At 43.8% G+C, this 23,369-nt stretch overlaps 1 protein-coding gene across 1 annotated transcript in view; it reads right to left on the bottom strand.

Moving 5' to 3' along the window:
• The window catches only part of ablim3 (actin binding LIM protein family, member 3), a 51,083-nt gene extending 29,337 nt beyond the window's left edge, over positions 1-21,746 (bottom strand). Inside the window, exons 1-2 of the mRNA XM_069669840.1 lie at positions 21,332-21,746; positions 11,872-12,009 (exon numbers count right to left, since the gene is read on the bottom strand). Coding sequence (XP_069525941.1) covers positions 11,872-12,009; positions 21,332-21,344 — 151 coding nt within the window. The 5' untranslated portion in view covers positions 21,345-21,746. The remainder of the gene's footprint in view (positions 1-11,871; positions 12,010-21,331) is intronic.
• Between the last annotated feature and the right edge of the window lie 1,623 nt (positions 21,747-23,369).

The raw sequence follows: 23,369 nt of genomic DNA, 5'->3' as shown, positions 1-23,369 counted from the left end.
ATGTTGCAACTACAGTAGTACCTCATTCGTCTGTCCCTCTGCTCTGTCATTGCGCTCTTACTATCAGCCCCACCACCACCCCAGCATCCACCTGCAGGCTCCGGCTAAGGGGGTTTAAGAAATTATCCCATCACTCCTCAAATGTATGCATGTAAAATAAATCTGCCACGAGTGATGAGGTCGGAGCTGAGACGTCGAACACAAGCTATGTTCAGCTGCTGCAATAAACATTTCAAACTGTTATAAATGTGAGTTGTCGGACTGAAATGCTGTACAGTTGTACATTCTGGACCAGATACTGCCTGAGCCAGTTAGCAGGCAAACAGCAGTGACTCCAGGACGTCATTACTTTCAGTCTTAATCAAGTGGCAACGTCAACGCAGAAGTTAGCGTGGAGTTCCTTAAATGGCCACTTGAGGCTGCCTCCGAAAGAGAGTCATTCCTTAATGACCCCCATAATGTACACTACCAGTTAAAAGTTTGGACACACTTTCCCATGCACTTGTATGAGAAAATGTTTCCAAACGTTTGACTGGTAGTGTACATACACAGTACATGACATTCAAACAGAAGTCCACAAACCAGTTGGTATTGTCAAGGTGGCTACGTCAAATTTTGAGTCACAGCTATTCCCAAACTTAAGAAAATATTCTGGCTTACCCAAGCCTTTAATCACACAACTCGTATTAACACATCAGACAAAGAGGAAGTATTTCCCAGAATGTATTGACTTCATAAATAGAAAAATATTACGTGAAAATCGGCCTAAGACAATGCAAAGCAAATAGATCTATTTCAAGGGCCACCGGCGGGAATCTTTGGTAGCATAGATAGTGTTAAACTATTCCTTTAATGCCACTTCCCGTATCAATATCGACAACAGGATGATAAAAGAATAGTGGTAAAGAATCCCAACACAACACACAGTACAGAACAAAAGACTTTCGCCTAAATGGTTTGTAAAAGAAGAATGGGCTTTGGTTTTCTTCTTCAGATTCTACAAGACCTCAGATCCTCCCGACAGGCCTGCAACTCAGGTGAAACAGTAGGTCAATGTTGCTCACATTCTTGTAACAGAGCATGCGTGTACTCTAACACCAAAAATAGAAGAAACCAATGTTGAGTCTGTTTTAGTTTTTTTCCCTGATATTGGTCATCGATGTGGCTGCACAGGACTGTAAATCTAGAAACAAATACCCCTGTAGACGTGTATTGTTTCTACCACAAAGGCAAACCACTGACCATAATCGCAGCATACAGAAAACTGGGAATACAATATATGTGAAAAAAAACTGCTTATAGTGACATTAACAATACCAAGACTTCCTGACAAAGCTAAAACCTGCATGCAACACACTACAGAAAATGAACGGGGGCTGTGCGACTGTAAATAAAGCTGTAGACATTTTAAAGTTAACAAACATCCCTCAGCTTGTGGTGGAATGAAACGCCTCCTATACCAACTACTTCCTGCTGATAAATGACTTCATCCTGGCCGTGCTATAGAGTCTGGAGTTGCTCTATTTGTCTCCCTATAGCGACCAGTTTTCAGTGACTGCTGGCAGGCTGAGGGTTCACAGACACACGGACGGACACACACACACGCACATAAACCCTTCAAAGGGGCTCATTTAATCTCAAGCTGTTTATGAGTGGAGCGTATTGACTTAATGGTGTAATAAAAGATCAATGGGCCCTCACTTAAAAACAAAACAATCTCGGCTCCCACAGGAGGATGGAAACACATAAATCCATCCCCGATGAGATGGCAGCGGCTGTGTGTGTGCCGAGCCGCCATGATGAAATGGGACGGTGTGTACGCTGAGATATGATGATGGATCTTTATCATTGCGACAGGTCACTGGCATCAAGGCGAGCTGCTGCAGAAGTGTAGAAGAAGGGAGGATGCATGAGGAAAAAGTTAAGCTAAGATTTAAAATATATGTTTAGAAAAATGTGTGTGTGCATGCTTTGCAGACCACATTTCCAGAACCGCTGAACAATGGCACAGAGCATCAAAAAGTGTCCCTGCTGCCTTTAAACCAGACTAACTCTGACCAGAAACCAAAATCACAGGCTATATGATGCCTTCATGGAACGGGGCAATGGAAGAGTAAATATTTCCACATCTCTGAAAGTCTTTGCAATGGAAGAAAACAATCTTGAAATGATCTGTTGTATTAATTTGTTAAAAGCGTTTTTAATCTTCCAGAGCTAAATTGAAGTAAATATCTGCACTATTATTTTCTCTCTCTCTTTTTCGCCTCTCTTTATCCCCCTCACTGCTCCACCGCTCTCTCTCTTTTTAAATGACTCGCTTTTCAATCTGCGCCCAGATTGATTTTCAAATTACTAGAATCTGCTCAATTAGCCTAATGCACTTCATTAGCATACGGATGCCTGACCAAATCACAGCCAGCCGAATGGGTCTGCTCGCACTGGATTGGACGGTCTGGCTGGATGGTTCACCTGTTCTGGCTAATCAAACAGTTTTCTTCTGACCGGACGATTGGCTGGATTCACTGAAAAGGACGTCCCCCTTCCTCAGTTGCCATAGGAGACGTAAACCTTCCACAGTTGCCCTAGAGACAGCCAGGTCCCCAGACTGAGTGATGTGGTGATGCTGGTGGCACATTTGTTTTGTTTGGTGTCTGAACTGGTGGCTCTAAATACCAAATGTGATCAGTGAGGAAACTGTGACTTCGGTTTAGTTTGAATCCTTCTGTGATGGGAGAAACATTGGGATGGAATATTAGAGTCTAGTTTTCACTTAAATGTGACAAAATTTAAATGTTCATTCACATTTCATTTTAATGTTAACACCCAAAGAAAAGTATATTCATATGTGCTCTATATTCATTTAAAAGCAAATGTGGCAGAATTTGAGTCCAAGACAAATTTCTCTACTGAGACAATCGTATCGTATTGTACTGTATCGTATCGTATCGTATCGTATCGTATCGTATCGTATTGCATCGTATCACATTGTATCGTATATACCTTAAGTAAATTAATATATAGCCTCAATATACTTTTGTGTTCGTGTAATAACATAAACACACTCTTTACAGCTGAAAGTCACATACTGGCCCTTTAACTAAGATGATATCAAAGCCATTTTTGCCTTGAAGACGCCAAACCATCTTAAAATTTCAACAATAAACTTGACGGCCTCTTGCGAGAGGCAGGGTACATTCAGGACTGATCACCAGGTAGTCACAGGGCTGACACAAAAAGACAGACAACCATTCATGCTCACAAACACACCTAAGGGAATTTTTGGAATCACCGATTAACCCAACAAGCGTGTCTTTGGACTGCGGGAGGAAGCCGGAGTACCCAGAGGGAACCCACACATGCACGGGGCGAACATGCAAACTCTGCATTGAAAGGCCCTCTATGTTCGAACAGAATTCGATTCAGGAACCTTCGAGCTGTGAGGCGACAGCGCTAACCACTGCACCACCGTGCAGCCTTGACAATTTTCACATATTTGAAAAGGAATCACTCCACAACAAACCTCCCTTATTTTTTGCAGCCTATTTGCAAGGTTGCCCTTTTCATTTCGAGTTCTCTCATTTTTTACTGTAACCATTAGTTTTATACTTATCCCTCCAAATGTTGCGGTTGGAGGCAAAGTGGGTGGAGTTGGGTCGGAGTTTGGTGTCTCTGCAGCTGTGCGGCTCAGCTTGGCGCTGAGAAGAAAGGCTTTGGTCAGAGCCTCAAACCGGCACCACATGCTGTGGATACCTACCCATAAAAACAGCAGCCTGACACAACCGACGCAGAACCAGATCGGTCTGTTTCTCTGTCCTATGAATGGCCTTTGGGGATTTATACTGTAGTCTCTCACAGGAAAGTGAACTCACATGTGATTATGTAGAATTCCTAATTTAATCCAAAGTTTTGTTTACATAAAAAGTACACATTATATTATGGAGACAAAGTCAAAGTTATCATTAATTAGCTTCCTCTACCAACATAATCAGTCTTGAAAGACTAAACTACATCAAAGACTTCATGTAATCTTTTTCCTGAATGATGCTCTAATGAGGAAAGTCGAAGATGCTGCTTGTTTCGTTCATATTTCTCATTTTTGGCAACGTAAGAAGTTTGCATCCAGAGATCATAAGTCTGGTGATTAGAGGTTAGCATGTAGGCTGGCCTCTGCAGCTGCGGTCATTAGAACGGCGCTGATTAGACACCCACAGGGGGTCCGCATGATTGGGTATTTATCTCCAGCCAACAGACGCAATTAAAATTCCCTTCTCAAAGTCGGCCCGGGCCGGAACCCCAAAATAGTGCAGACACCCCCCCTGCCCCCTCCCCTTCTCTTTCTCTGTCTTTCCGTTTCAAGACAGCTTCCAAATCTTTGTGGCTCAGAGCACAAGGTCTCCACTTTATCTCCATTTGCACCTTCTATTCTCTCTCCCGGGCTGCAACCCTCCCCTTTTTCCTCAATGTGACTCCTCTCTGAGCTCATTATGCTACTGATAGGTCTTCATAATGTGCCATTAAGTAAATTAACATGCTTTGTACAGTGCATCAAAGTAGCCGACTGCACATTCTTATTGTTTTATTGCTGTCCACATTATGCTAATTCCCAAGTCTTTCTTTAGGATAATAAGCAGCAGCCACAGTTTAGCAGAGAGGCATGTATGTAGCAGGGCAGTGACAGGCTCCAGCAGGGGAGGTAATCACCTACTCACCCCCGCATCTGTGCTACCAACGTGGGGCCCAGCCTCTTCTGCCCTCCCCCTGTCCCCTGGATCAGAGCCCCGGTGACAGGAGGAAACACTTCAAGAGTAAATAATGTGTTTTCTCAAGTTGTGCCAAATCACAGGGTGGGAATAGAGGCAGTCAGAAAGACAGGAAGAGGAGCGAACAAAAGTCTAAAAGCACACTAGCAGCTTTGTGAGGCTGTACACAGGCATGGTGTTTTCAGCTAAATGCTAATATTAGCATGCTCACAGTGACAGTGCTTACAATTTTAGGTTAGCAGGTGCACTGTGTACGATGACACTATTTTAGTTTAACAAGTTAGCATGCAAACAGTCACTTATTAGTGCTAATTACATCTGAGTCACATAGGAACGTCATTCATTTTATAAAACCACCATAATGACACATTTTGAAGTGAATAGTCAATCGAGATGGCAGTTATGGGTCTGATTCAGATCTTCAAATCTCGTTCAGCTGCAAGATTAGTTCATGAGACTCGTTCACTAAGTGACATTTCCAGTTTAAACGCCAAACGACAAAGAAACAACTCACTCGCTAATTACAGCCCTCCTCCAAAAGGCTTCTGGTGCGTGCTAACATCAATCAGTCTGGTTCTCTAAAAGGAAGAAGGAAGGGATTGGGAAGCCGTGAGTCAGAGTCTGACGCAATTCTGTTAGACATCAACATCAAGCGAGAGAGAATTTAATGAACGGCAGGAACGAATCAATGCATGGAATTGAACAGATCGTTCAATTCATGAAAAAGATGTGTTCTTTTTGAATGAATCGTTCATGAACGAAACATCTCATCATAGTCGGGGAACTACAGTTTTGGGCACTTGACTTTTCAGCCTCGGAGGTTGACACTTTTTCTATTTTTTTTGACTTGATGATGAATAAAAAAAGTCATTGGATCGGGGCGCTGGTTTAGCTCAGTTGGTTGAGCAGGCGCCCCATGTACAGAGGCTACAGCCCTCGACGCACTGATCGCAATTTCGTCTGCCGATCATTTGGTGCATGTCATCCCCTTCTCTCTACCCCACACATTTCCTGTCTCTCTTCAGCCTCCTATAAAATTAAGACAAAAAGCCAAAAAAAGACTATAAAAAATAAAAAGAAGTCATTGGATAACTAAAAAGGAATCAAATGTTGTCGTTCTCACAACACAATTTATCATCAGGGGAACATGAATGACGGCTCCTGCTTCCAAAGACAAGCCATCATATAGCTGTTGAGACAAATAACTCGGTACCAAGCTGTCGACGTGCTGGTGTCACTTACAGAAAATTCTGGTGAACACTAAGTCAAATGCGCAGTGAAACTTTAAATTGCTGGGATTAAAGGAATGGGGCATCAAAGCCACTATGTATCCTCTGGGAACATCGTACCAAACGTGTATCTGTACTAAATTTCATGCCGAAACAACCTCATAGTTGGTTGGCTATATCACTTAAAAACAAAAACCTCATGGTGGTGCTTGAAGTGAAGTTAGCCTGTGTCTGTACAACATGAAATGGCGATCCATAGTCAAATAGTTGTGCAGGATTTTCAGTCTGGACTTAACCACCAACATTGCGTCCTAGAGCCATATTGCTCGATTGGCAAAAAAAAGGGGAAAAATAACAGAAAACAGACGGAGATGTGGTTATAGAAAAGGGCAAGAAGAGAGAGAGAGAGACAGCTGAAGGCTACAGCAGAGAGAAATCATGCATGAGTGACAGGGTTCCCCTAGATTTTGGCTGCGGTGGTTGATGGAGACAGATGGCTACCCAGCGGAGTCCCTTCATACCAGCAGACCGGTCCTGCTGCTGAGGCCTTCAGCTTTTAACCCTCCCAGGGCTGATAAGACGCTCAGCTGAGGGGAAAAGAGGCGTGAACGGGATCACAGAGGGATAACTAAACTGCAAGAGATCATAATAAGCATCATAAACACTCAAAGCATGTCAGGGTGTACTGTTTATATGTGTGTTTTTGTCCAACACAGTGGGGTTGGTCACTTAATGATCCTCTTTATCATTCAAAAATCACTCCTTCACTGAGCCAGGCACTTGCACACTTAAGCAGCTCCACCTCAGTGCAGTACACACACACACACACAATTTTTCACACGCATACACACACTTAAAGACAATAAGCAGGGCGTCGGAGTGTGGAAATCCCATCGGACGGTGACGCTTCAGAGAGACAAGCTGAGGAATAATCCCTGACATCCATCCCAGATCCTGGAGAGCCGTCGGGGGAAAGCGCCGCTGCCTTCGCCTGAATCTCTCCCTAGCAACCAGGCAGTGGCGTGGTGATTGGACCAGCGTACCAGCGGTTGCTATAGCTACAGGAAGCTCCCCTTTCTCTGTAACCCCCCATTTTTTCTGTCCTGTGTGTCTCTTTTTCTGTTTCTCCTCATAACCTCTCTTTGTTTTTCCTCTTTATCCCATATGCTATATGTCTTCCCCTCTCCCTCCGTCCACTCCACTCTCTCTATCCGTCGCCCTCAGAGAGCAGGTCGGCTGTACAGTACAGTGGGTTGATGTTATTAACACAGAGGTTGAGTGATGGGGGCTAATGGCATCCAAAGGGAGGCTGAACTGACTGAAACAGGTCTGCAGAGAGAAAGACAAAGATGCAGCGATTTTTACAAGAGGCCTGGTGGTTTTACAACAGCGGCTAGAAACGGAGCCTAAGCAGAGCAGTCAAGTATTTATCTGACCTGTCTGTGTAAATCTGTTATTCCCTTTAGCGCTGTTTTATGAGGAAAATCTGTTTTGTCTGGGAAAATAAATAACTACTGGGAGCAGCCTGGCAGTTTATGTGCGAATGTGTCAGTGTTTGCATCTGTCTCTGTCTGCGCTTGTGTGTTTGTGCCTGTGCCTCTGTGCTCTTCAGCGAGCGGCTGCACAGGAAACACAAGCACATTTAGCCCTTTTTTGCGTGTGATTTATGTGCGTGTTAACTTTGCAATCGTGCCACTGACAGGCCCCGCTGTTACTGCTGGAATATTGGAGTGCCAATTACGCTTCACAGGCGGGTAAATGTGGTCAGTATGTCATTAGGCCAGTATGCACGAGTCAGCCCGTCTGCTGGTAATACAACACCATATCATCCATACAGTATAGACCGCTGCTACACCGAGAAGTGTTACAGGATCCACACACACACACACTCTCATCTCTGTGAAGTTGATGCATCAATCTGCGAGCTGGCTTCTGTCTCCAGCATTTTCCACACACTTCTTTCTTTAGCTGATTACGTGGCGGCTCCTTCATGCTATAATCAGCTGCTGTATAATGGGTTCAAATGAGAGGTTAAATGCACATGATTAGTGATCTGATCTGCTCCTGACTAATGCATGAGAGAGGAATTATGATAAGGCAGCTTCCAGAAAGTAATGTGGCTTGTTAAAGTGATGGAGAGGGGGGGATGTATGTTTTGCTACATGCTAAGTGAAAGTGTGTCTGACTGTATTGTCATCATCTCTTCAGCGGGGCACAGTCAGCCCTTTTCAGGAAAAAGGACACAGAGAATGAAAAGGAGGAGGAGAAGGAAAAAGGGGGAAATGTCTATGATTTTATGTCATGGTTTTGCGGTGGAAACAAATGGGCTGAAGCACACGCAATATCATTTGGTCAAGGTCAATAACCCGAGTACACACGTTAATTGCTAAGAAAAGAATCAAATCAAGTGTTGAAACACGCCCCAGTCGCAGAGTTCATAAACACATCCGACAGATAAGCCAATTGGCTGCTGGTGGCGGATTGTCACTCTATCAGATGGAATAATACAGTTTAGCCATTAGCCTCCAAATCGCACGCCCCGCATGCCAATGTCATCCTGTCCCAAGATGAGAAATTGATTTCATGCTTGGGTGAGTGTCATCAGAAAAAAAAAGAAAAGGGGGGGAGCGAGGGAAAGAAACAGAGGAGGGGAAAAAACAAGAAAAAAAGGCAGGAAATATAGAAATTCGATCTTGAATCCTGCTTCTGCATTCAGTCTCTAAAAACAGAGGAGCAAATGAAACGCAGAGAATAGAAACACAGACAATGGGCCGAGTTATAGTTCAAAAGAACATGCAACATGTTTGCGTGTGAGGGGGGATGTTACACACAGAACAATAAAAAGCTTTAGAAACTGCTGGCTGTGCAGAGGCCCGTACAGGAGAGCATATTATGGGCAGGGATGTGGCAGAGCCTGGCTGCACAATAGTGCCCCGCTGCCTCCTGGGATGTGGAGAGCTCTCTGGAACATGAGAGGGGAGGGCTGCCTGATAGGTGTATTTAACATGATGCTCCTCCATGACAGTTTTCCATTACTGTACTGCTGCTCTGACTGAGAGAGGAAATGAAAAGCAAGAGGAGTGAGTGAGGATCAGATTGGCATTACACTCAAGTGATGATGTAATGTTTAGGCGACACACAAAAACATCCCCCCTTCTTCTTCCCTTTTCTCCTCGCTTCCTGTGTTCACCCCCCTTTTTTCTCTGGGGCACAGAAAAGAGCCTTCTGATTGGTTAATAGCACCATAGAGATGCTGAGAATATCCACCAACCAGGGCCTGGGTGCCCCTTCACACCGTTACCACAGCAACCCCTCACAACCACAGCGAGCGTGCACACACATATGGTTGTGCACGCTCGTATGCTTGAGTGCATGTGCGTATGTGTGCACTGTATATGTGTGTGTTTCATGTGTGTGACGGCTACACGTCAGAAGCATGTAACAACAAGCCTCCAATGAATAGCCTTCAGTGAGTTTCTGTACTGTAGAAGATATTTGTGCTGCTCATAAAGAAACACAACTTACTCAGACTCTCCTCAACAACAGCTGCTGGAGACCAGACTTATATAGAAATACAGCTTTGGAAGAATGCCAGGGGAAGTTTGTACTGTTAAATAAATGTCTTACTGAGTCATTTTAAGAACTGGGCTGGCTATGAAAAGTTTGTCTTAAAACTGTGTGAAAACTGCCAGTGGGGCGGACTTATTTGCCACTGGCAGTGACATTTTAATCTAAAATAGATTCAACCTTTCGGATTCTAACATTTAAGATATTTTCATGGAGGAAATAGATGTATTTGAGCGGATTGGTGCTGCTGTGGTTAGCACTATCGCCTCACAGCCAGAGGGTTCCTGGTTCTCTCCGGATACTTCAGCTTCCTCCCACACCTCCCACAGTTAAAGACGTTCATCAGGTAAATTGGTGACTCTAAAATTGCCCGTCGGAGTGTGAGCATGAAAGGTTGTCTGTCTCTATCTAAAGCCGATTTCCCACTGGTAAAAAAACCCACTAACAGCCTTTAACACCCAGTTTTTTTTGCTTCGTGGGAAAGGTTACAATTGGCATTCAGACCCGTGTCAAATGACTCTGCAGTAGATCGGCAATGATTGGAACACAAAACCCGGGTCGACACGCTAATCTCCACCACCTTGCCGGTGCAATGCTGCCGCCCGTCTCCATCTGAGCAGCGCTCGAACATCGTTCCAAATTTGTCGCCCCCGAGTTTGATAAATAGGCTGAATGAGTAATAGATACGATAAAGACCTAACCACCGTAACATCTTCACTGTTTACCAACAGTGTTTAGGGCGCATTTGTGACTTCAGACGGTGACGCAGCAGAAAAGAGGCCAAGTATACTTCACTGGCAATGGGAAAAGAGACAATCGGCATTTATTAGCGGGTCTTCGCGGGTTTAAAAAACCTGCGTCAACGCGCTAATTTTGGTGGAAAAGGGGTATATCAGCCCTGTGATTGACTGGCAATCAGTCCAGGTCGTACCCCGCCTATCACCAAATGGGATAGGCTCCAGCCTCATGCAAGCTTGATCAGGATACGTGGTATAGATAATAGATGTATGGAAATACATGTATTTAAGTACAGAGATATGTTGGAAATTATGTCTGATAAGTCCATAGCTATACAGAAACAGACCTGACTGTTGTGTGCAAATTTCCTCTATCTATCTCTATGCTCTTCTGTGTCATCCGCAAATAGCAAAAAGTAACCCATGACAGACTGTGTTTGCTTTAAAAATGGCATTATTAACATAACACTGAGCACAAAGCTCCAGGCTGTACAGCAGCATGACAAATAACATTGCTCGGTTCTTTGATTTAATTTGCACACGCACAGATATTTAACTGTCATCAGATCCTTTCAGGGCCTGAATCGTCTGACTACATGCCTCCAGTTCTACATGCTGGCGTCATGTTCGAAAAGAACACAGAGTCCTTATTTTACCAGATAAGTTGTTATCGCAATCAACAAAACATCTCATTCATCGGCTCATCAGCCTCCTGAGTTTTTAGTCATGCAAACAGCTTCCAGCATAACATGCATGATGTTTTACCTCCACAGTACACAACATGTGAGCAAAAAAAGCTAAATCTGAAGTTTGACTTGTTTTTTTCTTGCGCCTTGGGCTGTTAAGAAAAATATTCTTAGAATGAATCAATTTGTAATGAATTATTTATAATTGGCCAATATTCTTTCGAGCTACTTGTTTTGCCTTGTGTATTACTCAAAATGTTAAACTAGGCTTTTCCTTTATAGAGATAAATAAGCAGTATTGTGGAATACATGTTTAGGGCTACTATAACACACAAGCTAATGCCTTTAACAACATCAAAACATCACACAAGAGAAACACATGTCGCACCATTTCAGTTGTAAGAGCATGTCATGTTATGTCACCACTGTATCTTTGTAGGTCAGCAGTGCTCACTTGTAGCGCGGCAAAGCCTGTTGAGATAGTCTCATTAGACCACAGCGTACAACCGAGGGAAAATCCTCTCCAAGTTGGCAGCGCAATAACAAGCTACCTTAGCAGGAGCCTAAGTCCCCTGCAAGGCACCGTCTCTGATCCGATCCAATCCCCACCACAGGCTAATAGTAGCACTCAGCATGTGCACTCGGAGATGGATGAACGAGGGAATACAGTATATATTTGTCAATGTGTGTGTGTGTGTGTGTGTGTGTGTATTGAGGGCAGTGACCAAGATAGATGACTTGTTTGTAGTCTACTCCTGGAATCTGATTCCCATCTTGTGTAACTTTAACAACATTTATGACCAGCACCACCTATGCCCAAAGACTCTGTAAAACTTTGGTGCTCTAACACCTGTCGTGTTGTGTTGTTATGGATCAGGTTTCCATGTCTTACCGGTGCAGGTGAAACACTTGACGTGAAAGTGGGTGTCTTGTACTCGTACCACCTCTCCTTTGCATACTTCCCGACATCGCTGGCACCGGATTGGTCCAGAACTTCGCTCAGCACTTGGAGAGCCTTGGTGATAAGCTGCTGAAGACAAGAACACACACACACTTAATATTGTATTTACATTTCGCAAGATAACTATGGCTAATCCCTGCTCAGTTACTGTTGCTACACTTAAGCTTTCCTATGCAGTTCCAAATGATAACATTATCTCTCCACCTCTCTGATCATGACGACAATTCCACCTTTTGTGTGAGTAAAAACTGTGTTTGTCTGTAAAAACAATCTGATAATAATATATTGTCATTATTATAATAACCAACAAGTCTGGGTCTGTGCGAGGCTCAACCCCGGCACATGGGCACAGTCTGGAGTCGTTACACGTGACGGGGATTATTATATGGACGAGCTGCTATTGCTCGCTCGTTTAAAAAATGATATTGCGTTACAGACAGTTAAACTAGTAAAGTCTGGTTGAGTCTGGACTGTTAAAAGAGCTGCCCCCTCCTCTCCCTGCTGCTCGTCGATCTGTGCATGGAGTTGAGATCCGTCAGTGTGTGCTCAACTGCCTGAGAGCGCAGCACAGAGCAACAGAAAGTGGAGGTACAGACAGCTTCTCTCCACAAAACAAGAGCAAACTGCACGGATCTGCTAAACTTTATGGGCGTGTTTGTGCAATTTGCTTTGTGAATCGGACCTTGAGACGGAGCAGATAGCAGATAGCAAATGATGCGCAATTTATGGTGCTATCAGCGGCCGCAATTCATTCTTAGTGAATTCCCCCTGAATTCCTTCTGACAGTGGTGGACGAAAGTTAAAGCTTCTTGTTTCTAGCCAGCAGCATTCGATTTTGCCCACGGCAAAGTATCGTAGGCAGATGTTATTAGCACAATAGCTAGCAAGTTGCCAGTTGTGCTTACCTTAGCTTGCAAATAATATCTTTGGTCTATTTAAGACTATTTAATGTTTCAAGTATAATGATCTGACACTTCATGGCTAATCTCTTCTAAAAGCATGAAGCTAAAGCTAACAAGTCCCCTGTTTTCTTGCAGTAGCTGCTTTGCTAACATACTAAAACAAGTTAAACTTAAAAGTTGAGATATATAGTTATTGTAATTTACACTGCGTTTTACATTTACAGTTATAAGAACAGTAGGAGGTGGGCAGTTACCAGTTTGTTAGGCAAACATAACGCCACATAAATGTCTTGCAAATGCTCAAACCAACAAAATCATCCAGATAGCCTATTGGAACGTTAACTCTGATATAGAGGCATCCGTGACTAGGACTAAATATAGGCCTACTCGCCATGAAAAAGTCTTATTTTAAACACAACCTATTATTTTACCAAATACTTTAGAAACCAAGACAGCCTCTAACCTCCTACTGATGTTGGCTTTTCTTAACAAATAGTTCCGACTAACTATAATCAGTATTTCTTGATAGCACAAAATGGAGTGTCTCCATCTCCACAGAAAGTACACTTTAACGACATAATAACGTTGTATTAATTAAACATCATAATGACTTTCAGCATTATTCTCAGGTAACTGCTTTTCATATTGAAAGTTCCTCTAATGTACCCAGTAATCCATCACCAGAACTGGGGCTCCGACTACACTCCAGACTGAGCTGTGTGCAGTTCACACAATAAGATCAGTGTGTAGCTCTGTCAACACTCGTCGTTCTGAAGCTGTGAGGTCTGACACCTATGTAAGCTGGGTAAGCTCCAGGCTTTCTCTCCCACTGTCTGTATTTTTCACACACTCATACGGGCTGACGCACACACACAGGCGCACTCACACTGCTGCATCAGGTTAGAAAGTGGAAGGATCCTCTTACCTCATCATGCATTCGCTTACATGTCAGACTCCTTTAAGCCTGGTGGCTATTTCCCAGAGCCAGGAAAGCAAGTTCTTACACACAGACCTAACAGTAATGTTGTAAATGCTTTTGCAAGCTCAAAGGTCAAAATAATAAATGAATTAGATCTTGAATGAGTTAGGAAAATTAATTTATATAAGACCTCTCAGGCTATTACAGGCTCTTTAAAAGTCCATCTGGCTATAAACAGATTCTCTTGCATCCTAATGCAGAGACAACCACCCTCCCAATATGAAGACTGTGCCAGAACAGCTGGGTTCACACTCTCTCATTTTGCTCCATCTTCCTTAAGGAGCATCTGAGTGGCCCTACACTCTGTGGAGGGTATAATGGCGGGGTAACCAGCTGGCCTCACTGCCTACCTGAATAGCTGAAGGACTTTGCTGCTTCAGTCAGAGCATATGGGCTGGCGTGACAGAGCTACTGATTCCATTTCACTGGATGAATCCCGAAGGACTCGCAGCACTTAAAAAGTCTAACAGACTTGCACGCTTCATAACCTGAGCAGCGTTTGCATGCAGCAAGTTTGACGACAGTGTATGCATAGTGTATGCTGCAGCAGTTTGTGTGAGGGCATACATTCATCCATGGGTGCAAGACATAATGTATGCATGACTGTAGTTTCTTTGCCTTCTCAGGGCAAGAGTGTGGGCACTGGAAATATGCAAGCATGATTAATTCTCACTCCCAGTCTCCCACACTCAAGTCTCTGTTAGTTCATTGTTTCTTTCACAATGCTGGCAGCACCACTGGGACCCAGTGCCCTGACTGATAAGTGCCCAGCCACTGGTTCAAATAATGACACTCCCTTGAAAGTGGGTTATTCAGCATGTATGTTGGCGTCAGGCAAAGGAAAGCAGCGGGTTCTTTTGTCATAAAACCAAATTAGCAACACTGATCGCATCAGGTGTGAATGGAAGATAATGGTACCTAATGGCAGTACATGCAAGCCTGTGCCAGCATCTACTGGAAAAACACACAGGGCATTTATTTGCACTGCTGACCTTCTGAAATCGTGCCAAAACAAACCTCTGGCACAGTCAGGCAAAGTGGTGAGAGAAACCCAATTATACAGGGGTGCATTGTTTCAGGCGGAGGCGAGGTAAAAAAGATTCCTGCCTAGTATGTTTTAATAAATGGTAAGCTAATTAAAGGTTTTTAGTGTGTGCCAAAAAGCCGCACCTCACAAGACAACCCAGGTGAACAATCAGCTCAGGAGCTGAAGCGTTATTATGCAACTCCATCAAACTGTGTCAGAGCGTTCATTCTCATTGAACAAAGCCAAGCTGTCCCCATCTAAACCCATTACAGAGCTCTCAAACAGCCCTCCATCCTCTCCCATGCTGAGGACTTGAGTCATTCTTCTAATGATAGCCACCAGACTACAGGTGTAATCCACTGACTCCAAATCAGTGGCCAGTGGCCCCGGGAGAATACGGCCTCCAGCAGACAGGTGATAAGAACAGGGCCAGGGTCAGAGAGGCCGACAGCATCCCCCTGGGACTGAGGGGCTGCTGCTATTTCTGCCGCTGACCTGACAGCCCCGCGGGAAACAACACTCTGGGAGCTCAGTCACGAGGAATGCTGGGAGATCAGTGGTGACGAGGGCGGAGGAGTGAGGAGTGAGGCGAGTAATCAAAGTCGATTTTTGATAAATTATTAAAGGGAAGATGTGTTGTTTCTCCACTGAAATGTAATTTTTTTTAATACTTTTATGTCGGTTTTTTTACTCGTTTCTCGTTTATTTTCCACTGAATGTCCACAGGCATATGTATGTTTAAACATGTCTAATTCAGCTCATTTAAACTGAGCCACTTATATGTTCATGTCAGCTTAAATGGTCTTCAGCTTCTATCCACAAACCAAAGTAAAGTAATTCTGCTGCACAGGCAAAGTTTTTATGGGACTATTACAAAGACGTGAATTACATGAGGGATGGTTGTGACAACAAAAAAGTGGGGATCAACTCAGTTTAGCAAAAGCTCAGCGTTTCTTTGTAGGTTGGCCGTGTTATAAACAAACTCTCAATATCCGTACACGTCTCGACTATGACTGTTCCCAGGCTTTATTCTGTGCAAACAGTTTGTAGCCATTCGTCAGCAGAAATTCCCACAGACAATGCTGATGAGTTTTTCTAAGAAATGTTTTTGGCATGTTAAAATAAATCCTGTGATAGAAGTTTCTCGCTGAAGCAGACATGTCAACCAGCAAGGCCAAAGTTTGGCTAATGGGCAAACGGATGGCAGCTTCAAGAAACTGTTGTGTTGAAATGACTGGGAAAACCTCCAACGAGATCTTAAAAGCTAAACGCCGGTTTAGCTCAGCGGTTAATTCTGCAGCCCATGTACAGAGGCTACAGTCCTCGATGCGGCAGCCCAAGGCTCGACTCCCACCCACGGCCCCATGCCAAGTGTCATGCCCCACTCTCTCCTCCCCTGCGTTCATCACAATCCACTCTATAAACAAAGGCACAAAAGGCAAAAGCTAATGTCACTCATGTGCCTTGATGGCAAGTTTTCTACGGTTCAAATGAAGTGAAATGATCTGAAATAAAAATGATTTTTTAAGGTGAACATTGACTATCAAATTATACTCTGTCACAAGCAAGCAACAACACTGCTTCCCTGTAAGCAATCTAACGCAGCCACCGATCAGGTGTCTCCCTGCCTCCCCCCTAATCTCCTCCCTTTATCACCCTTCGTCTCTGTCAGGACCTTGGCCTGGAGCATCCATCAGAGCAATGATAGTGTCCAGTGGTATCACAAACATAGAGCCACTCTACGGAGAGAGAGAGAGAGGGGTCAGACCGCTGCTGACACTCTGAATGATCACTCAATCCAACCAGAAGCCAAGGTCATGGAGACAGGAACCTTGAGCATGCAACGTACAATAAAGCCACCATGTGTAGCTATGAGCAGAATAAGACTTCTCCCATAAATTTAACTTTGATTTAAAAAAGCTTTCAGATTAATGGCAACTGAATGTTTTTTTGTTCCCCTTGCAGTCTATAATTTATTTCCCACAATGGTTTAATCAGTAAAGAAGTCAAACTGAATACCAGCGCAGCAACCACAACACCCGAAGCTGCAAATGAACAAGAACAACATGTGCCTAATTTCGGCGTTAGCCTGTAAATACAGACCAGTTGTACATGACTGTGAACCTATTTGAATATTCATGTGTGCATCCCAGCATCTGTGTTTGCATCTGTGCATCTTTGTCTCCAACCTTTGTTCTCTGTGTTATTGAACTGAGGCGTCTGGCAGCAGCAGTGATAAATGGTATTTGGCTCAGGTTTGGACTGCGCACCAGATGAGGCAGAGGAGCAGGAATCATATATGATGCTGCTCCCCTCCCTGTGTACCCATGGTCGGACTCACTGCTGCCAGAGAAGAGGAAAAACACAACTGACATCGAAACAGCACAGAAAACATCCATCATTTAATCTGGTGCTGTATGTATTTGTAGATCTGGTCCCTTATGGAGGTGGTGCCTTGGGAGGACACAATCTATCTGTAGGTCATTGGATCTTTCCGTCCATGCACACACACATTCACACTGATGCAGACTAAATCCAGTGTAAAAAGTAATCCGTTTGATTCAGGACTTTTTAAAACAAAGTTCCTTTTTACATGTGGTTCAACCTGCTCCATTCTACTGCAGAGCAATATATTTCTAGAAAGCTCTCAAACAAGTGAATTTACATTCAAATAAAACAGTCAAAGGTAACCCAGTGCTATAAGCTAACATCAGCATATTAACATGCTCATATTTAGCAGGGAATGTTAACATTTTATCTTAGCATGTTAGAATGCTAACTTTAATTAAATGGTAAATGGACTGCACTTATATAGCGCTTTTGTAGTTTTTGCAACCACTCAAACCTGCTTTTGCACTATGTCACATGTCACATTCACACACTGATAGCAGAGGCTGCTACCTAAAGTGCCCAACTGTCAATCAGTCCTCACATTCATACCCGATGGCTATGCCACCAGGAGCAATTTGGGGTTCAGTGTCTTGCCCAAGGACACTTTGACATGTAGACTGAGGGAGCTGGGTGATCGAACCTCCGACCTTCCGACTGAAAGACGACCGACTCTACCACTGAGCCACAGCCACCCAATTAGCACTTAACAAAATGCAGCTGAGGCTGAAGTGAATTTGAATTAGTTCTGTAGGTATTTGGAGCTGCATGGTGGTACAGTGGTTAGCGCTGATGCCTCACAGCTAGAAGGTTTCTAGTTCGAACCCCAGTATTAACCCTGGTTCGGACAAGGTGGACCTTTCTGTGTTCTCCCTTTACATGCTTGTTCAGTTCATTGGTGACTCTAAATTGCCTGCAGGTGTGACTGTTGCTGTGTCCGAAACCGCATACTAACGTACTGCCTACTACATACTCAAACAGTATGTACTGCATACCGCCTACTAACCTGACTATTAGGATGCCGTTGGCATCATACTCAGAGCCGTGTTCTCCGTATCACGTGACTTAATCGTTTACGTATGTCCGGTCTGATCTCCGGTCCATCTCCGCCATAGTAGAAGCTGAATAGCCGCAATGCATTTTGGGGAGGTTGAGTACAACCAGTGAGCTCCCGTCTCATACTCAAATATCCGGGCCGATCTAGTATAGATCCCGGCATTTCTCGCATACACACAATTGCATACTATGAGATGGGAACGCATGACATACTCAATTTTACGTCACGGTTAGTATGATAGTATGCGGTTTTGAACACACCGTGTGAGTATGAAAGGTTGTCTGTCTGTATGTGTCAGCCCTGTGATTGGCGTACCCCGCCTCTCGCCCAATGACAGCTGGGATATGCTCCAGCCCCCCGTGACCCTGAACAGGATAGGCGGTAAAGAAAATGGATGGATGCACATATATGGTAATTAACACATATTGGACAATCAAAGTGGTGCTAGAGGAAAAGTCTGGGCACCACCCAAGTGATAACGATCGCTCCTCTGGTATGATGATCCATGAATGCCCGTACAAAATTTGTGCCAATCCATCCAAAAGATGTTAAGATTATCATATGTAATATTTGAAAACTTTGACTAGCTTTAAATGAAGTCATCCCCAAGGGAGGATCACCAAGCTCATTAGGATTCATCTTCTGGGTGCAATGAATATCTGTTGCAGATTTCAGAGCAATCAATCAAACCTATGTTGAGATATTTCAGCCTGGACCAACAGAATGAAAGCATTGCCGTCCAACAAAGACTTTTCATGAGACTAACAAAATGGATAAAACTTCAATGGAGTAGCTGCCTTAATTTCCATACTTTGATCCATTTAAATTAGATTAAGCATGTCCTTTCAAAGTTAAAACACCTAAAGGATGTATTTCTTTTGATACTTAAGAACTCTCAGCTATAGAGAGAGAAAGAAAGAGGCGAGGGGAGGCGTCAGTGCTGTCTGTGATGTATGGCTCTGCAGATCCCCTCAGGTCCCTGAGCTCAATGATCAGTTTATTGATCAACATGTGTTTTATCACTCCCTGGAAACACACAGACTCTGCTTACACATGATCTCAGAAACTGCCTGGTATTTCAGTAAGGAGTACATTTTGTAAAACTCCAACTTTAACCTCAAGGATTTTTTTATATTTCTCAGTATGTCTAAATGTGGATATATCGAAGTAAAACCAAGGTCCTTCCCACCAGCAACTAACCTGCTGCACCCACAGTCCTGACTCGGCCGCCAGCCAGGCAGAAAATAGGAGTCTGCCCGGGCACACTCGCACAGAGCAACACACACACACACCAAACCCAGTGACCATGAGAGATATAAGGCCCAGAAGATGAAGACAGACAGTCAGAGCTGTGTGTAATTACTCCGTGTGTGTCGATGGCCTCTGGGCTATCACACCCAATGCAGCGGAAACACTGCGCACAGCCCGGCCTAACAGGCCCGTTCATGTCCGAGACCTTGTGAGTGTATAGAGTGGAGGAGAGCATATGTTTGACTGACTGGAGGGATGAGAGGAAGAAGAGGAGAGGAGGAGGAGGGATGTTCTTCCCTCAGCTCTGAAGCCTGCTGTGTTTTTATGCCTGAAGCCAGACTACTGACACATGTCACACCACCATCTGCCTGCTGTAACACACGCACGGTTAGACGCACACACAGGTTCTCTCACACGCAAACCACAGGTTGACATGTTGTTGATGTTTGTGTGTTTGTGTGCCCACTCCTGTTTGGCCACATGCTTTTTAAATCACAAGCGCTTGTGACAGCTCTCCACACGTGCTCCTCCCCCTCCCTGTCAGCTGAGAAAGGGCATTTCGAAGCTTAACAAAGGAATTCTACTAATTTCTTAGCAAGGGAGATGCTGTGACACCACTCCCGGCACGCACTGCACGCCACGAGAACTGGCAGTCAGGCAAGGCTCGGTACCAGAGGGTTAAGAGCACTGGATGAATAATGTAGAGCCACACAATGACAGGCTGGATTATGAATGATGCAGTAATACCCGGTTCCTCCTGTAGACACGGAGGACAGGGGAGGGAGGACAGGAAGCACATGACACCTTTAGCTCACGGAGCACCTGGTGCACGTCAGCTCCAACAGGCCTCACTGACAGCTCAGGGAAAGGAGAGTTAGCCTCGGAAAGTCTTCCCAAGTGATCTGCTTTGTGAATCAACCAGTGCTAACTTGTAAACACAGCTCAAGCTCGCACATGCTCACACGCACGCGTGCAGCTGACCCGCCAGCCCTAAAGGGAAAGCCCTGATTCAGCTGACACAGGATCAGGGTCACAGTCAGCTGATACAAGGTCAGCTTAGCATCATAGCAGCCCCAGAGCCGGTCTAGTGTAAGTATGACACGAGCCCTCAGGCTGTCAGACTTATTCGTCATGTGATGCATCACAGTAACTCCATGAGACCAGCCCGGCGGTCAGGGCGCAAAACCTGCGGCTCCAGGGGTTTCCTGCCCCTACGATGAAAGTGTGAGAAGACAGGTGGACTTTAATCCAGGGGAGACAGCTGAGAGCCTGGGTGGGCTCCCAGGAGAGGTCAAACTTACAAGAGGTGGTGGAGGCGGTGAAGTAGATGAGGAAGGAGAGATTAAAAGAGGTGTGACAGAGGAGAGAAGAAGGCATTGGGAGGGCCTTAGCAACAGCTGTTGTGTGGATGAAGAATTTCAGAAATGCTCCTGTAAGGATGAACTCTGGGCAGATGCTACTTTGACCTCTAGATATAATTAGCTCACCCATCCTCTTTAAACCTGCTGCTAGTCTATTAGCAGAGCATGGGAAACACTGTTTACAGAGGCATTAACACATCATTTTCCCACTGCACTGACATTAATAATACATTAAATATAGCTATTAAAATTAACATTGTGTTATATTGAGTTGCCATCAGTCAAACATTGATTTTCTATTTAGACACTTTATGTTGTCTCTTCCATTAAATACACTGTACTGTTGTTGAATAGTACTTCTGTTCTTTCCTGTGTATTGTCCTCGCGCTGCAAGTGTAAAGATAAAGCGCGCAAGAAAGGACTTACCACTGGAACTCATGATGCCCAATGTGCTTTTATCTAAAACAAAGCGCCTTCGTCGAGAATAATCCCATAAAGCGAGAGGAAATCTTCACACGGAACACTTTACTCCATCCAAGTGGTGTCATTAAAAATGAATATCCAATGAAAATAAAATGATGCTCCTCACTCTCCGCAACACTGCTTCCAGTCAATTTCTGACCAGGTGGACAGAGCCAGAAATAGAGATAGAAAATATGGAAGAAAAGAAAAATAAAGCGAGGATATTTCCAGTAATATTCAATTTAAAAATAAAGCTCCTGTTTTTCCTGTGCGTGAATGTCCGTTGTGTTTTGTTTCCTCTCTCCAGAGAAACAGGCGTCAGTCACAACACAATGCTGCTCACTCGGATTCCACCTTCACATTTTCGCTCCTCGCTCATTCCAGCTCCCCCGCGCTCTCCCTGCGCGTGTACTGCTACTGTCACCGCGCGCCTCGCACACTGTCAACACAGCCACAGCCCTCCTGTTCCGGTCTACACTTTCAAAATAAAGTAAATGTCCTTACTTTTTTTTTTTTTCTCCGTTAAGCAGCGTTCCAATTATACTTCTTAACAGAGTAAAAAAATGCCTTAAAATGTATTCCTGGTTAAGAAAAGGTTATTAGATGTTTGATTTGCTGTGATTGTTAATAAAACATTAATGTGCCAATCAATCTGAAACGGGATTAACAAGGCAATTAAACACATAGTAAACAATGACACTTTAAATATGTATCACGACAAGATGAAGTTTACCTTTGATTGGGTGACAGATTTATTTGATATATTTGTTTTTTGGTCTTTTAGGGACCAAAACCAATTCCTAAAAAAAACAAAAAAACAAAACTTGATTTCATTAGCTTTTAAAAAGGAGGTTTTAAGGCTTACATAATTTTCACCGATTCAACTCATTAATTTAAAATATTTTATATTAATAATAAACTAAAAGTATTATTAAGGTATGTGAGTTGTTCTCGATACACGTCTTACAACGGTCATATAAATTAGGTAAACATGCGGAAGTATGTGACATCTCTCTAATTAACTTGCAGATTATCAATTTGAACACACGCTTCTATTGAAAGCTTTCTGTGAAATATATAGCTTACAGCATTTCGGTGTAATAAACCTCGAAACATTTTATGGAATTAGTATTTGGGTGTAATAAACGTTTTATAGTAGTATTTGCGTGTAAATTTCCTACGTGCACACACACACATGCTATTATCTGCTAAATCTTTCCTGAAGCTCCCACGGCAGCGAGCTGTAGATCTATTCATAAAAGCAACAGTAAGCAGCCTTGCCTATTTGTCACTTGAATCTGTAGGCCAAACAAGCATTTACTATTTAGGGGGGTTTTACTGTGGAAGTTGAATCGCCAAATATCCGGTATCGCTCTGCCTCTCTGCGGGTGACTTGACTGCTCTTGCTTTCATCCTGGGTTAAGCGACGTCACTCTGAGCTGCTGTGAAGGCTCGGGGGACACTGTAGCCTACATCACACTGCGAGAAGAGGTAAATGTTTAAAAGTCAGTAGTGTCAGCCTGAATTCATTTTTCACACGAGTTCATTGCTAAGATAGAGATTTTATATGTCTGAAACCTTTCGTATTAATTAAATAATTAGTCAAGATAAATACGAATCACCAACTTTTTAACGGAAAATAAAACCAGTACATTTAAAGTCTCTGGAGAGGCTGTAGGGCTTGTGTGACTTGTTGGTTGCAGCGTTAGGCTGGGCTTGTTGCTAAAACTGTCATGACACCGCCCCCTTCTGGAAAGTCGACGTAAGCAAATTAGTTAATTGGATTATTTACGGTGGAGCTGGTGTGCAGGACGAGAGGTTAATTGTGAAACTGCTGACAGAGATGCACCGCTGTGTTTGGTTGTAGAAACACAGTAATTGCCTTATCTGGCCTGTGAAGTAATGTCAGACATTACAGCTTACTGAACAATACACTTTGCTTGATAAATATTAGAACTGCCTCTGATTCAGTGTTTTGTTTGCATTCAATAGGTTCAGTGGT

The sequence above is a fragment of the Semicossyphus pulcher genome, unplaced genomic scaffold (assembly GCF_022749685.1).
Source record: "Semicossyphus pulcher isolate SPU_LCO1_2020_fin unplaced genomic scaffold, fSemPul1.0.p SCAF_2, whole genome shotgun sequence".
NCBI classification, from domain to species: domain Eukaryota; kingdom Metazoa; phylum Chordata; class Actinopteri; order Labriformes; family Labridae; genus Semicossyphus; species Semicossyphus pulcher.
This window is presented reverse-complemented; position numbering and strand designations above follow the sequence as displayed.